This window comes from Aythya marila, assembly GCF_965140915.1.
Source record: "Aythya marila genome assembly, chromosome: 6".
Taxonomy (NCBI): domain Eukaryota; kingdom Metazoa; phylum Chordata; class Aves; order Anseriformes; family Anatidae; genus Aythya; species Aythya marila.
The window spans coordinates 18819416-18837335 of record NC_139047.1 but is presented as its reverse complement, the minus strand read 5'-3'; the positions used below and the strand labels follow the sequence as shown (position 1 = coordinate 18837335).

Below are 17920 nucleotides of genomic sequence, written 5' to 3'. Positions count from 1 at the left end.
GCGTTTCTTGACAACCTGCAGTAATTCAGGCCTTTAGATTCGGCCTCAGGGGTACTTCTATCCCAAACACAAATTGCCAAATCTTAGGCATTGAAGACTCTAACTTGGACATCTTCTTGTGATCAAAGAGTGACTCTACATGGGAATACAAAACTTTTATTGATGGTATTGTACACAAACACGACTGTGTTCTTTGGAGGCAAAAATCTTGCAACTTTCTTTCAAAAGATGAGATGGTGACTCTTCTTTCATTTATTTCTATGGGGAAACTTACTAAATATGACTGCTTAGATTTCAGAAGTATGTACTTGTCAAGCTGGAGTGTCATGTATTCAGCCACAACAGGCTATATTCCCAGATGCTAACAAGAAAAACAAGTCTGCACGTACAATGCATAATCTCCCTTATCTTTAGGTAGCTATACAATTTTTAGTTACTTAAGCAGTTCTCTAACATACTGCTGAACTTCAATAAACTAGATGTTACCACAATACATTCCAGTTAAATAAATATACAGTTAACACAATCCTTCATTTTTCCTTAGGCAAAATAGTCTTTAACTTCTGAGATTGACACATGCAGAGTAAGAAGTAATGAAATCTCACATAAGTGTGCAGCTATAGCACATTTCTTGAACCCTGCACTTTGACAATGCAGCAAAAGACTCCTTGGTTTCACCCTGTAGATGATGAAAAGGGTGCAGTCCCAGCACTCCGGTGTAATGTGAAGGCAGTACATGTCATTGAGTCTAACTTTATCCTATGGTTAAAAAAATCCATAAAGACCTACTGAAATACTTGACATTGTTTTTGTGAGGTCTAGTCAATGAAATAATGCATTGGTTACTTCATTATGACAGATGCCTGAAGTTTTATGGAATTCTCCCCTTTCAGCCCTAACATTACTTGAATGAATTATTCTATTATTAGCCCTTTGTAATTGAAGAGAGACTGCTTTTAATAGCTAAACGTAGCTCAGTGATATGGTAAACCGATTTGCCCTTTGTTGAAATGCAAAAACATACAATGAAAACCTTGAAATTTCAACTGTCATTGTTTATTACTGTTTTGGCTACATTCTCTACAATTTCAGCAGCATCTTAAAGAGACAGTTAATGTTTCTTTATATACAATGAAAACAAAATGGCTTGCAACATCAGAAACAAGAGCAACAGTTTAACTGTACAATACTAAATGAAAACCTGTGGTAATACAGCCTCCTTTTTCTGAAACATGGACAAAATTACATATAGGTATTCAGCATCCAGAATGGGACAGTAAAAAGAATAGCAAATGGGAGAGAGATATGCTGTTCTGAAAAATAAATTTCTACCATACAAGGCAGTTAGAAAATGTTTCACATTTTAAAATATCTGTACAAGCCACAAGAAACATTTCCTTGTTGATAGGAACTTTCAGAAATAGAGAATAGCCATGAGCAACTTCTACATCTAGTATTGATGCGCTCGACAGGTTAAGAGCGCAATAAACTGACTTAAAGAACTGTACTGTATATTGCCAACACAGATCTGTTTTACATGCCTTGATTGTTAACAAATTACCTACTCAGTCTCTCTATAACGTACAGTTGACTTGCACCTTAAGGAGGTCATTTGATTCTTTTGCGAAAGTAAAAGCAACATCGTTTAGCAGCAATTAAAAGCGCTTTGAGGGAGACTTAAAAAAAATACAATATCCAATTAGAAAAAGCCATACTTTAAACATTTGTACAGGAATAAGTTGCTGAAATTTAACTGAAAATGTGACATCTGTACAACAATTTACAATAGAGCTAGAAGGGAATTTATCATTATTCCTGCATAGAACATTATACATGACCTGTTTGCATTTGGTTTCATACTGTTGCTTGCTTTTATCAGAGGCCTGGAAAAATTTCACAAGTTTCAATACCACAGCAAGTATAGTATTTTTAGAAAACTGAGTCTATTTCAAAATTAGCAACCTATCTGAGAAATAAGTACCGGGAATTCCCTATCACCTTCCAATCAAAATTCTGTGAAAGAACAACACATTTTTGGAGGTACAAGCCTGAGCTGCCAAATAAAAATACTATAATTTTATCTGAAGAATCCGATATAGAACATAGCTTTGACCTTCCTGCACTTCTTACTTTGGTTTCAAAAGATCAATGTCTTGGATACATGGCAGTTTGTTTAGTTTATAACCAGGCACAGATTTTTCTCCTGTGTTTTTAAATTTGCTCATTACCTTCTTTTCTTTTTTAATTTAAATAATGAAAAACTACCCTTCCTGTTAGAACTTTCCAGTATCAACCAAATGTACTTTAAGTATTAAAAAGATTATTTACAATGTTCCCCAGAAAAAAACTAAAAACCTTTTCTTCAGTCTTAAACACAGTATACCTGTTAGTGTGCAACAGGCAGTGTCATCCTTCAATGTTTAAAGGTTATTCTCTGAAGGGTACATTTATTCACAGTCCATGATCCATTCCAATCATACAAATGACACTATGTAGGAGGACTTCTGTCTGAAAACACAGTTATCAAACTTGTCCTGCGTAAAAACACTCAAATGCTCTCAAGCTCAAGTCTGCATCTGGAAACTACACAAAGGTATCATGCCATTCCTCAAATGGAGAAATTTCAGTACGAAATAATGCTTGAAGTAGGTGGTGTAGGGGATGCTGCTAGCCCAGTCATATGCAAGTTTCCTGAAGAATTTGATCTCCTCATATGAGGCAGAAGATAAGGATCATTAGCCAGCTGATGGACATCAAATCTATCTTCTTTTCGGTATGCTAAGCAGCGTCTGATAAAGGCCTAGAAAAGGAATATAAAAAATTACAATACCATTCCAAATAATTACATCTGCTTACAAGCAAAGAAACATGTCCTCACAGATAAACTAGTTTTGAATATTATCTTTTGTTCTTACATAATTCAGTTCAAAGACAGCCTAACATTTCACTACTGAATCCAATGAAAAACAGAGTATGTTGCAGCAGAAAAAAAAAAGCCTAATTGGCTTAAAATAATCACACTTCAAATATGTATTTCCATGTTCAGACAAAAAAAACAGGAACTACATTTACAAGTAAAATGTTAGCAGCTCACACAGTGAGAATTCTGCATGTGTTATCCCTGAACAGCTTAGTTAAAGCTAAAAGCAAATGTCAGAGGATTGAAAAAGTATAAAGGAGCTCCACAGAACTTCTTAAACCATTCAGCAATGCAGTAGATGAAGACTAGATGGAAGATGCAGGACAAAACTTCAGTGCTTTAGCTTGCCCTTGGAAAAAGGCATTTTCGTGCGCCATGACTGAATGCAGCAAAAATGTGAATTTTGACAGCGGTTGTTGCCACATTCAATTGGTATTAAATAACCAATAGACTATTTATGAAATCAGTACCTAGCTGGAACTTCTCTGCGAGAGAACACTCAATTCTATATTTTAAACCAGATGAATTGAAAAAAATCTTCTAGTTTCAAGAATGCTCTTGAGACAATATACTATCCTTCATGTAGGCCCATACAATGTCAGTCAATTATTTTACGATGAAAGTTTCTGTCAAGTCTCATGTCTAGTACATACAGAACATTCAGTCACTTGGGAACTTGGGCTTCAACATTTAATGATAGAAAATCCTTTTTATTGCTACAGAACTGATTAGCACATCATTACTTAATTTAGAACTTAATTGAAAAGAATTACATATCTTTTCTTGATAAATCTGTTCAGTTGTTTGTTCTTCGCTCCAATTAAAACTTGATGATTAAACGAAAACTCATCTCTCATATATGTTCCAAAGAATCCTGATAGAATTTACTTCAAGCACTTCCATATCCAGCATGAATAAGTTAAAAAATAAAAATCATACACATCTTAACATATATTCACACATTCTTGGACATTATGGATTTTAATCAATCGCTTCTTAATTAATCCCTATCAAATGAGCTGTTAACAATTACTTGCAAGGTTCTCAGGTTAACATTTTGTTTCTAAAATTTTCATAGAATACTTAACACTTCTGTGGCACTGCAGGTATTACTGTAATGTAAAGCAGAACACTGTACAAAATAAGAAAAAGTAACAAGGATCAAAGGACAGTCTGAAAAATCTGTGTCATTTCAGATTCCATATTTATTTAATACCCATATTTTCCAAATCAAAATTTCAGTTTAGAAGTTGTTCTTTTCCAACTACAAGGCCTATAAATCCAAGAGACAATTTAGATTCTGCACAGTCATCATGAACAGTTCAAATTTACAAGTCGGTCTGAAATTGTCTTATAGTATTTCCACCAGAGATTAAACATTTCCCTCTCTTTTACAGCTATCATGACAGTGTTAATAAACTTTAAATGTTCTCTACTTTTACTCTTTTTTTCAAACAAACAGAACATGGAACACAAAGGATGTAAAATAAGTCATTAATTCTATGAGAACCATGCTGAATTGTCTAGTTTCTCCTGACATCCTCTACAAAAGCACTACTAATAACAAAAAATGCAGAGTTAAAAGACAGAGATGTAAGCCACTAGGATGTAATGGTATCAGTTATACTATGCTTGTCTGTCACTTACAACTGTGTTGTAAGAGACACGAGGTGAAAAAACTTCCCAAAAGTGAAATCAATCAATCAAAAAAAAAAAAAAAATCAACCAAAAACCAAACAAAACACGCACACACAAACACAGGAAAAACTAGTTCTTCAAACAAATTTTCACAATCCTAACTTCAACTCGAACTACTTCTAGAAAATATATTAATCATAAACATACCACAATTTTTAATAATAGGTTTATGAACTGAAATGACCTATTATTTTGGGAAACCTACCTCATCTAGAGCTGTGTTTTCGTTCGGTTTAATCTTGAGAAGCTGAATTATCTTAACATCCCTAAATTCTTTGCAGCTTGTGTCCCAAACCATAGTATTATATCTATTATAATATATATATATATAAAAAATACTAATCTGGCTTTTTTTTTTTTTTAATTCTTTTTTTGTTTTCTTCCCCTCCCAATGAAAGAATCACTTTTGCATATGTCCACTAGTTTTTTAGAAATCAGGACAGTTTTACAAACAACTCATATATAATGCTTTACTCCGTATTCACAGAATTGGGTTTGTTATAGATACTCACGGTAGCCGTTTTGGAAAACATATTAATCTGTTCTTTTAATGGCTAGTCTGTACATATGAGTTTGATACTACAAATTTTTCAAAACAAAAATATTATCAAATACAGAAAATATTGCCATCCATACTGTTAAGGCTGTTCAACTATTTATTTAATTAGTCTTCTTTCTCAAATCATCATTGAAATATTTTTAATTGCAAGATTTTGTGTTTCTAAACTCAGATTTAAGTTGGTATACACATACTATGACCTTTCAAGGGGAAGAATGTTGGCAGGCACACTCTCCAGGTATTCAGTAGTCAAATAATTCTTTAAGCCAGTAAGGCTGGGGAGAATAAACATTCACTATTTTCAGAAAGAGCTTTCTACTATTTGCAGAAGTATTTCTTAAGAACTTTTAGTGAGACAGTTAAGGTCCTCTGCAAAAAAGCAAAGCAGGTGATTTTAGAGAATGTCTACTTCACAAGAAAAAATTGGATTGTAAGGTCTTGCTTTCAAGACAAAATGTTAAGAATTCTTAAAATAAGTTTGATGAAATTAAAACATGAAAATATTAGTTCTCCAGTATAGTTTGCTATATATTTAATTACTGTACCCCAGAGCATTCTTTACTTAAGAGCGGTGTTATAGCTGAATCCTCAAAAATAAGTGACAGGTTTTAACCGTTACCCTGCAATTGTATGAAACCTTACCTTGGCTTCATTGCTTACAACAGGTTTGACAGGGAACTGAACTTCTGTGGCTTTTAATATTGTATTTTCTTGTAAGATATCTTGCTGTGATTGATTATGGCCAAATGGCTGAAAAATAAGCACAGGATTTTCTGCATGAATATCCAACTATTTTGATTCATAAATATTTATACCACAGTAAGTTGTTACAGTGGTTATATAAATTTCTAACCATTTCTAAAATTAAAAAGTTCAAGTCAAAATTTTCTACATTTCTTAGAATATTAATGCATGCCAGATAAAACTACAAGTCATTTTCTGTATAGATTCACATCTTTATAACCGTTGTTCAAAGTCTACTGGAAACAGCCATTTTACACTAAAGCTTTAAGATTTTCAAGCAATGTTTTACTTACCTTTCTACCATAAAGACACTGGAAAAAGATTACTCCAACTGACCATACATCAACCTTATTAGAAATCTTTGGTGGCTCTTTGCCAACTACAAAACACTCTGGAGGCAAGTACCTGAAAAACAAAGTATGTGCCTAAATGTCAGCAAGTACATGTATGCAATCACTAGAACTTGTTCAAATATCAGATTCTACAAATGCTTCATATACCACCTCTGATTTTTTGACAACTGTACAGTTACCTTATGATCTCATTCCAACACTTCACACACCCTTCAGAACTGATGTTACAATTTTTTGCATAGTCTTTCAAACAGAGGGCCTATTCTTTACCTAAACCACTAATCATCATTTGTTTTTCAAGTATTGGGATCCTACGTTAAATATATGCCTTCTTCCTCTTTCAGCATGAGAAAAAATGAAAGCTATACAGGGCATATTACAGCAAGGCCTGCGTAGGAATCATAGCTAACATACATGTGGCTTCAAAGATACTTTACCTAAGTTTTCAGTAAGAATGATGACATTAATCAGAGAGGTATATGGTAGACAAAGGTCACTTACTTCCATTCTTACAATCTGCATGAAGCCATATTAAAAAGGCTGAAAGTTGAGTAAGTTCCTATGCCATCTCTGAATTAGGAAAGAACTAGTGAAATGGATTCTCCTTTAAAAAACAAATAAATCTTCCAAATTATCAAGCTGAGGGCAGTTAAATATTAATGACTGTAATATTCAAAATTTAAAAATGCTTAAAAACCTATTACAACAATTACAGACCAAACATTCTTTCATCAACAGCATGTAAGTTTTTAGAAAAAATCTTGAAGGAATGGTTGTGAAAATGGAAATAAGCAGAAAGATGAGACAAGAATGCAACATGAATATGAACTTCACACAACATCACAAAATCTATTCTGGAATACTAGTGTGCAATTCTGATTGTAACATTAAAAGAAGATGGTCTTGAATTGATTCAAGTGCAGAGAAAAACTAATGAGATGATCTGAAGATGGAAAGCCTCCAACTCAGAGAAAAACCAAAGAATATAAAAACACAATAGAGCAATTACTCTATCAGGAAGGGAAACAACCTATTTCAGAGGAGAACACTGTTGGTGCAGGAACAAACAAGTATAAACTGGCTACAAGTAAACACAGGCTGTAAATTAGAAGATTAGGTTTCTAATTATCATAAAACTGAGGTTACAGAACAGACTTCAAATCAGATTACTGGGGACAAAGCACTAAATTCAATACAAACGACTAAGTTTACAGAATATATTATGTGACCTGACTACTTGGAAGGAGAGGTAACTGGACCCAATGACTGAAAGTATTTCCCAGTACTATACTACTAAATTTGTGTGATTGGTTTTACACATACAGATTCCCACATCTAACTCACTCAAAACTTTCCTTAACGAAGATTTTGGGCTCATAAAAAGTGATTCATCACAAATCCATAATGCTCAAAGACCATTTTTGATCTCCCAGTTCACAGCATTGCCAGTGCATGTGTTATTTTAGATGAAATCCAACAGACAAAATTTTTGAATCGTGTTCCTACAGTTAAATACTTAACGTTAAAGTAGGTGGAATATTAAGGAAAATAGCAAAACAGTGTAACACTTCCAAAATGCTTTAACTTAAATAATTGTCTTTTCACAGCACATACACATTTTAGTTACTGAACGAGTATGCGTTTTTTTTCCTAAAAATTCTGAAGGAAAATAGAAAAAATGTTATGTACAACTTTCAAATATGGGAAAAATGCAATATTAAAGAGGAACGACACTGGCTTCTCTGTTTACAGTTAGGTTTCAGCTTCAGACTGTATTCTTGCTACAGGCAGAAACAAGGAGAAAAAGAGCAAATGAATTCACAAACTAATAACATGGTCTATGTAGGCTTTCTACTTCAGTCACCCTGACACAACCACCATGCACTCAGGCCCAAAGAGCTACTGTGCCAAAAAAGAAGGTGCATCTTCAGAAAGTGAATTCAAACAACAGCTTTTCTGTAAGCAACAAAATGTTTTTTTTTGTCATTCCTATTCTCTAGGCAGCTCCAAAATTTCAGGTTTTGGGATAAGCATGTGGGTACACAGAAAACAAGTCACAGCTGCTGAGCTCTCATTAACCTTTAGGATGAAAGAGTAAATGCTCTTTTGTCCTAAGGACATTACCTTCTGGTAATCCCTGCTCTAAGATTTCCAAAGACTAAGCACCCACACTTAATCATCACAGCTCTGTCAAACGTCTTCAACCACCTGCAGCCAAAGATTAAACACCTGCTTCTTCTGGAAAACCATATTATCAATCACAGAGATCTTTTCCACATTGTATATATACTTACGGCATCATCCTGTCTTATTTGAGAATATCAAGATCCACTGTACTGCGTAAGAATCTTTGTCACCCATGTGAGTATTTTTAATCCTAGCTATCTATAGGAATTAGCTATGAAACCATTTCTTAAGTCTGAACAATGACCCAGAGTCTGAACAATAAAATCAAACCAGGCATTACCAATAAGTTCCTGCTCCCTGGGAAGTTAAATCCATTCCATCCACACCGTAGCTATCATCATCCATTATTTTGGACAGACCAAAATCAGTAATTTTTATTTCTCCACACGCTGTTCCATCTACAAGAAGGATATTACCTAAACAGGGGGAGGAAAAAAAGTTGTTTCACTTTTTTATAAAGCTCAAAAAAAAAAGCTATCAGAATGCTTAATTTTTAAAACTACACTCAATTCTCAGGAACATTCAACTTAATGAGGGGTCAGTGACAACTTTACATCATTTGTATATTCTCAGGTCTAGACTGACTTGACTATGACACATTTTAGTGCAGTCTCAAGAACTCTCTATGTTATCATCATCATCTGAAATGGCTCCCTCAACCGGGAGCTAGCTGGACACCGAGGAAACAGCAAAGTGTAGCAGTATACTAGTCATAATGAAGTTGCATATTTTTCTGTGCAAAACAAATCCTACCCTACACATTTCAGGGTTTGCGTATGACACAAAATAGTGCCAAAACATTATTGTAATAATGTGCTAAGAATCTAACTCCATGTGTTAGAGTTGTACAGCAATTTCTTGACACAGAAGTTATTTGATGAGGTTCCTCTAAAAAGAGAACAAAAAATAAGGAGACTAAGAATACATTTGGTACAATGCCATAATATGAAATCTATTATTCCATAATAGAAATCTATACGAACAACTTACTACATAGTAGCAAGCAAACAGCCTGGCACTACTAGACCCAACGTTAAAAAAAAAAAAAAAAAAAAAAAAAAAAAAAAAAAAAGTTCCGTAAAGTCCTGGTTGGAAATGCTTATCCTCAGCTGCAGAAAGTGATTACTTGTTTTAATCCTTTACAGGCTAAGAAATACATAAGGGAAAAATTATTTACAAATCAGCATTACACCATGATCAGACAGGACTGAGCCAATTAATGATCTTATCTGCTTACATTGTAAATGCTTATGTACGTATCTATGTGGTCTATGATTTTTTCCTACAAAGTGAAATCAAAATAATACAAGGGAGAAAAGTTATTACAGACATTTTTCTAAAGAAAAGGCATTTGATTTTTACAATAAAATCAGAAAGAGAAATACCCGTTTTTCAGTTGACTAAAATAAACCTGATACACAGAAGATAATTTTGGTATTTTCAATCATGAATTACAAATAAAATAAGGATAAAAAAGGGGCTGACATTTTCAATTTTATCATTCCTCATTTACCTGGTTTAAGATCATAGTGTATAATAGGGGGCTTGATCTCATTGAGATACCGTAGTGCATTTACTATTTGCATTACAATGGACCTAGCTTCCTTCTCTGACATCAATTTATGTTGCTTGAGATAGAAATCCAAGTCATTGCCTTCACAGTATTCTAACACCGTGCAAAACCTAGGGCAGAATTTAGAGAGACAAAATTAAATGATGTATCAAACTACAAGATCAGAGATATGACAACCTAGTTTGATATGGACAAGCTTAACAACGGCTGCCTGAATATTAAACTATATGAGTGAAATCGTTAGTAAAACACAAGGCATAACCATTAGCTTATGAAACCTGACATCAATCAGAACATTCATATTCACCAAACAGGAAAATGCTTCCCTACTAAAGAGAGAGATAAAGTATGAAAAACAAAACAAAACAAACAGAAAACCCCTACCAACCCAACTCACACTTATTTATGCAGTCATATGTCTCTGTAGAAAAGATATATTCATTATTGTGACACAAAATTTCATGCCCAGTGACCATTGGCCACACTTAGGCTACCAAGGCTCCTGATGGTATCTAGTCTTGGAAACTTAAGCTACAGCATTTCCGGGCTGCCCTCCAGCAGCCCTTGCTCTGCCCAAAAGCATTACAACACTGTATATTCCCTTTCATCCTCTGAACACCCTGTAGAGTTTGCTAGTCAGGTGTTACAAAACGGTGTTTACATCACTTTATAGAAGGTCTGCAATATTTATCCGATACAAAATTCTGAAACTCATGTTGTTTTTTCATTTGTTGTTTTTGTTTGTTTTTTGACATCACCCTAAGAAAACCCTAAACATTTTGGCTGAAAGCAAGAACATATTCTTTTTGTTCAAATATTCTTCATTTCTGTTTATACAAAGTAACAATCCTTGTCAATTTTTAGGAAATACTTATTTCATGTACGTACGTATCTGTATCCAAGGAGAAGTAGTCATATAGTTTAACTATCCGGGGGTGATCCAGTTCTTTGTGTATTCTATACTCTCTGCAGGCATGTCTAAAAGAAGATGGATACATTAATCTTCCACAATCAATAAAACGCTATTCAATTTAACATATGAAGCGTAAGTCATTAATATTTACTTGTGGTAGTTTTCTTTCTTTTCATCTCTCCAGCTTTTGTTAAGCTGGTGAATCTTCACAGCAGCATATCTTTGTTCATAAAGATCAAAAGCCTAAAAAAGAAACCCACAAATATGGGAAAGTTATAACCAAAAATAACACCCAACAGAAAGGAAAAAAACTGTCACGTAATTCTCATGTCTACTGTAATGCTAATTCCTTCCACGCATTAATAAAGGAGTTTGTTCAACCTCTGTTTAAAGAGTACACCACCATGTTAAAATCTTCCTGTTTATTCATATCCCTCAACACCCCTCTGCCCCACTCCCCAAATTTCAATGTACAAAAATATATGACTCAAACATTAGGTTTAGCAGACTAAACACACTCTACCTTGTACACTTCACTGAAGCCACCTCGGCCAAGTAAGTGGAGTAACAAATACCGTTCATTCAACGTGGGGTGATCTTTAAACCTTGAAAGAAAAAATAATAATTTAATTCTGTTTAAGGTACACAGTCATAGCCTAAAATTTAAATCTCTTAGTATTACTTCTCAAGCAGCTCAAACAGAACTTCTCTATTAGTGATACCTAACATGCTGAATAATATTTCACTATGTGCAACTTTATAGAACTATACAACGCAGTCAATTTCAGTACCTGCCGACTACTCAGCAAACAACTGCTATCGCAACACCATCATCAAATCACACCATTCTGACAAACTTTTGTCATTTTTTATTTTTTATGAAGATAAGAAAAACACCCTTAACCCACTCACTGTAAACACTGTTCTTGTGATGAGTCAGAGAAAATACTATTCTGCATTGTCTTTTTTTTTTTTTTTTTTTTTTTTTTGAAACTAAACCACTGCCTATCAACAACAGTGATCATTGTCAATGTCAGCAACAGTAATAACAGTCGAGTCTGCATTCTCTCCATAGCATGAGTTCTGCTTCTAGGCTGTCTGAAAAATCAGAAGTGAGCAAAGAATTTCAGAACATTTTCCAACCTTTCAATCCGTTCATTTATCCTTTGCTAATAAATATGCCCAGAAACCCTCTAACAGTAATATTCTAAACACAGGTGAATATTGCTTTGCAACCTGTATCACTAGAGGGCTGCTGTTCTCTTCCCTATCATCCTACATGTATCCTGCTGAAATCCCAAACTCTTCCTCTACATAAAGGTTAATGAGATGGGAACCAAGGACTCTCTGCTCGCTGTGCCAAATTTGTTAGATGTCAGCTTTCGTTTTCTGGAACAGATAAGGAAGATATACTTCCTTATTTTACACATATACATGTGTGTATATATATGTATATATAAATTGACTTTATACAAGGCTGAGAAGTTAGAAAATAACCAACAGTAGCACACAAGAAAACATACCAAAGACTGAGTATCTGCACATACTCTTATCAAAAGCAGGAAGGAAAAATGCCTTCCAAATGCAAAATGATGCTGAAAGATACAGAAAAGGACCACACTCTCTGCTAAAACATGAAGATGACAAAACAAATCTCTCCATACAGTCATCCAGAGTCTGACTGCTCATGTTTGCAACACAGGGAAGAAAAAAAAATAGTGAAGGATTCAGAGAGAGATGATAATAACTGCTGGAACTCTTTGGGGGTTTGTTAGATGAAAACACATTTCTTATCAGCTTCCAAAATCCTAGTAAGCTGAGCTGGTGACTTGATTGTCTTTCTACAACAAACGGGATTTCAGAGTTTACACTTTTGAAATATGGATTTTTAGTAAAGCTCTTCAGAGATAAAAGAAACTAGGTAAATATTTAGGTAATATTAGGTAAGATTTTATGAATTCTAGTAGTAAATGACATGAACAAAACAAATGTTTGCAAGTCTCTTCACTCACAGTGACAGGTGACCTCACAGGGTCATAGACCTCACAAAGCCTGATAGGCTCTATAATTCTATCACATTTTCAGTACAATGATGAGATACCTATACTCCTAAATCTAGAGCCAGCTGCTAATTAAACTGCATTGAAAACCTTAAGGAAGGTTAATACATATTTGAATGTTAAAGTTTTGATTCTTTTTAAAAATCATAAATAATAAGCAACACATTCAGTACAGATTAAATAAATTTAGAGGTATAATAATTATGAGAGTGATGTTATGTGATCAGTAACCCATTTCTTCAAACCACTCTTGAAAATTTTAAATTAATGTTTTCTTGGTCCTTCTATGACATCTATGCCTCTAGTAGGACCAGTAGCGAGAACCTTTCCACCTCCCCCCTCCACTGCTGCCTCTGCTAACCCTGTGTGGCTCTCCATGACTCAGAACCAGCACCCTGCTGGTAGCCCCGGCATCTCACAAGCTCTCAGCCCAGACAGGGAAGCCTTAACCTCTACCCTCCACTTTTTCTATTCTCCCAGTGTAGTTGTAACATACAAGTTTACTCATCTTTTTTCTGGGCAATACAAAATTTCCTACATTCTGTTGTTAAGCCTGGGACCCCAAACAGATAAGTTTGCAGAATCCTTCATGTTTGGGAGGCTTAAGGGGGGACATGCATGCGTAGAGTGATGTGAAGGGGAAGGCTTCAACAAGAAAGAGGGCTCAGCCTCAGACCCCAGGTGGAAGTTGAAAACCCGGCAGGATTTGTGTCAGGACCCAAAGGCCACTTCACTTCAGAACCCACTCTTATCAAGTGGCTGAGACCCAAGTAATATTAGGAAAAGACAGCAGGGGCTGCAGACCTAAATGACTTCCCCATTGCTTCTGTCTTCTGTATTACACTTGTAAGTTGCAGCTTGGCTACCTGGCAAATATTCAGGTCTAACTCTGCCACTTCTCCCTCCCCCAACCAAAACCCCCAAAAATATGAAAACTAAGTAGAAAGCTTTTAATTTTTTATCACAAAGTATGCCAACATTGACTGGAAAAAGAAGTAAAGGTGCTTGTCCGTGTCCTGTAACTGTTTTCAAGGGGGACTAATTTGGGCACATTTTGTCCCTGTCCTTCCTACGCAATGTTTACACGGACACACAACCTGATCATTTTTGCTGTGGTATTTATTCCTTCTTGTTGAATTATTTTTTTTAAACTTCTTATGCCAACATTGAGGATTAACAGTGGTTAGCATTTTAGCATTTAACATGCAAAAAACCACGTTTATTTTTGTTTTGTTGTAGGACATTTATTTTCAAAAGGAAATATTCTGCCACCAAAGTGTAAGCATCAACACCCATTATTTTTCATAACCAAAACAATGTCACAACATCAATTTAGCTATCAATTAGCACTATAGCCACATGGTAACAAAATTTTTCTGTATTCCCTGAGGGTATGGGGACCATTACAACAGCAGAAAACAATTTCATGTCTTGTCGCTTTAATGTTCAGAAATCTTACTGTATATATAAATCTACTGTGTCTAAAAAGCAAAAATTAAAGCCCTCAAGTCCTAAGGCTACTGTTCCATAAACATTTACTAGTGCAGAAAGAAACAAGCCCAGTCCTGCTATTTCCTTCCCCATGGCTGCTCATTCCACCCTTGTGTTGCCCTCTCTCCTCATGGCAGCATAAGCATTTGTGCAATGGGGGGCAAAGAACTAGGCCAGGAGTTTGATTGATATGGTGTTAAAATTAATCCAGAAAAAGAAACCACAGGAGCTGGAAATTTAACTTGGATCAACTTCCAGCATCTGTTCCCTACAGAAATGCTATTGCTAGCATGTGAAAAGAAAAAGGGCAAGTGCATAAGGAAACAGTAGATAGGCAGAACTGGTTTCTTTCAAGCAACAGTGCCAGCTTTAACTGCTGGTGGAACTGTGGTGTTAATGTTTGTATTCTCCACCATGGAAAACACACTTACTTTATTACTTATGTAATTACTTTGGAATCTACATAGTTAAAGCAAATTTTAAACGTCAATTCAACGTTATGATAAATTGCCATGCAAGCTGAAGTACAGAGTAACATTTAACTGAACTCAAAATACTTTGCATTTATCTTTTTACTATCAGGTACCTGTGCAATATGTAAATTACAGTGCAATAAAACTAAAACTAATTTTAACTGCATCATAAAATCTCTGCTCTGACATCAAACCTCCCCACCATTTTCTTGCATTACTGTCAGCTAAGGAAATTGCATTAGGTTCCCTTACAAGATTTTTTATTTAACCTAGTAACATGAAAAGTCTTGAAAGTTTTAACTTTCTTTCATTATAATCTGTGTGTGTGTGTTATTTCCTGCATATTCAATAAAACTGTTAACTTAAAAACTGGCAACCTTTCTATTTGGCAAAGTTTAAATGATTTAAATATATATATATATATATATATTCAAAGAAAAAATGTATCAACCTGCTTCTTTCTTATAGGTAAAATTGGATGTTAGCTCATTATATTAAAAGTAGACATGCAAAATTAAGACATTAGGTCTCTTACTGTGAGTTATCCTCATTATTTATTCTTTTCAGTTCTCTTATGTGAAGATTTCTAACTCTTTCCAAACGTTCAAGTTCTGCTTGTATTTCAGCTTCCTCCTGAAAATGAAAAGAATGAAGTATAAAAGCTCATTTACTCCCCATTTGAAAAGGATATTTTTACCCCTGCATCAATACTAGTGGTAATAGAGGAACATAACATTATAAAACCCTGCTGAACTGGAAGCACTGTTTTTCTCTTAAAGCCTGAAAAATTCAGAGAGATAAGGCAAAAGACTGTTTCAAGGAACCTTCTGTCCATGAACCCACAGGTAATGGGATGTTCATAGTTTTGTTCTGCACTGTAGGGATGCTATTCAAAATGAGAGGCAGCTGGGTTTTGTACCTCAGCCAAGGAGAGAAATTATCTGGGAAGCGGTCTGAAATTGATGTACAATGAAGAAAAAATTGAGATATGTGCAGTTACAGATTTTGTACAAACTGGCAGATTAAGAAAAGATGTCTGAAATATTTTGAGGCTGAAGCACAAACCAAAAAAAAAAGAATAAATCATTACAGCAGAAGTGCTCTAAAGGTGTTGATATAAAACACCAAAACCAAGCTAATTTCGAAAGATTTTTTCATTTCTATCTTGTTAAAATTACAAATGCAGAACATGTGTTGCCTAAAATTTCAAATGCAATTTCTAAAGTACATACACCTAGGACATTCCCTAATCCTGGCACTTAGAATTATGTCATTTTTATGCTACGTATCAAACAGCACTGAAATATCTATTCAGATTTTCAGATTCTCCCTGCCTCCAAAAACGTAAAGAATGCACAGTGCCTAATTTGTGTAAACCAGCATATTTATACTTGAAGCAAAAAACATATACTCATTGAAACACACTGTAGAAAGTGTTGCATTTATTTCAGAGTTAGTACCTATAGGACCTGAAAGTTTGGAAAATAAAAAAGAGACAAAATTAGTCTGTACATGAAAGCTAATAATTATGGAATTATTCTAGCTGAAAAGGAGAAAGAAGGCCTTGCATTTGATATGTTTTTTTTTGTTTTGTTTTTCCCAGCAGTGCCTGTGGAAGCAGCGCCCCACACCATCTCTTGTTATTTTGGCACAGCTATTTGTACATGGTGAACCAGACTGGAAAACTAATCAATCTCTTCTTTAAAAGTAAAAAAAATAAAAAAAATAAATTGCAAGCCTTGCAAAAAAACATTTATTTTTTGAAAGAAGCTAGATCAGTTTTCTGATCCAATTTATATTGTAACTTCACATTCTGGCAGTGCTGGTGAAGGCAACAGGGCAACAAGTCATGGCATAAGGGAATAGAGGTGTAAGTCAGCACAGGGGAGATAAAATACTTTAAAGATGGTATTTCCAAAAACTGTACATCGTAAAACCTTATCCTGAAACAACAACTGTATTTATATAACCTAGAACATACATTAATTAAATGAGTAAATTCAGAAAGATTTCAGTTAATATCCTGAATCCCTCCTGTGATAACCTAAGGGAAAAACAAACAAACAAACAAAAAAATACCACACCATCATCATCCCAAACAAGACATTAGATGAACCTCAATTCAAATAAAGAAACTCAAATCCCTTATAATTTAAAATTTGGACTAAATAACACTAATCTGAGAGCAAATCGAGGTGTATCATTTGTTTTTCCTAATGTGTACTGTCACGTGTTTTTTTGTTTGTTTATATAATGTTAAACTTTTTCATATTTAGATTCATCCTTGCAGTTCTCCATTAAATATCCTGAAATGATATGCAGTTCCTCATAACCCATTAGTCTTCTATAAAGAATTCAAGCCCTTCTCCCCCCCCAGAAAAAGGCCACACACTTACACACACACAATTGTCTATGTTCTTCCCAAAGGCTGACAAAAAAAACACACATCAGTTATGCCTCTTTTGGGCTTTTTTGTTCATATATTATGCAATTCAGTGGTTCTCAAAATGTGGTTCATAGGCCAATGTTAGTCCAAAGAGAACTGGCTGGTTGCATTGTTTCCAGCTGTTATTTAGGACACTCAGGCTGTGAATACCTTTAAGCAAGAATGAACCAGCTTAGCTGCCTCAGGTCAGTGCTATATAAAAGGAAGTGAGAAAACAAGAGCCTCTCTCCAGGACCAAAGCTTCTAGTTGGAAAAGAATTTCCTGGGGAGCAGAAGGAAAAAGAGAACTGGTGGTGGCAGCATGTACAGGGCACCAAAAATAAGAGCACCAGGAAAGCATCTGGAGAGTGAAAAGGAAGAGGAGCAGACAGCAAAACAGCATATGCAGAAGGAAAGAATAAATGTAACCAGCAATGAAGCACTAGGGAATATATCCATGTACAAAGATAAAAATATTTTTCTTTGTTAACAACAAAATCTGTATCACCCATAAGAATTAAAAT

The 17920-nt window shown here is 34.7% G+C and overlaps 1 protein-coding gene across 5 annotated transcripts in view; it reads right to left on the bottom strand.

The window, feature by feature from the left end:
- Positions 1–1018: 1018 nt before the first annotated feature.
- TLK1 (tousled like kinase 1) overlaps positions 1019–17920 on the bottom strand; it is a 65453-nt gene continuing 48551 nt past the window's right edge. For all 5 annotated transcript variants that reach the window (XM_082763513.1, XM_082763514.1, XM_082763516.1 and 2 more), the window contains 9 exons: positions 15507–15604; positions 11471–11552; positions 11099–11190; positions 10923–11012; positions 9975–10144; positions 8742–8877; positions 6215–6326; positions 5820–5927; positions 1019–2800 (listed from right to left, as the gene is read on the bottom strand). In XM_082763513.1, coding sequence (XP_082619639.1) covers positions 2624–2800; positions 5820–5927; positions 6215–6326; positions 8742–8877; positions 9975–10144; positions 10923–11012; positions 11099–11190; positions 11471–11552; positions 15507–15604 — 1065 coding nt within the window. In that variant the 3' untranslated portion in view covers positions 1019–2623. The remainder of the gene's footprint in view (positions 2801–5819; positions 5928–6214; positions 6327–8741; positions 8878–9974; positions 10145–10922; positions 11013–11098; positions 11191–11470; positions 11553–15506; positions 15605–17920) is intronic.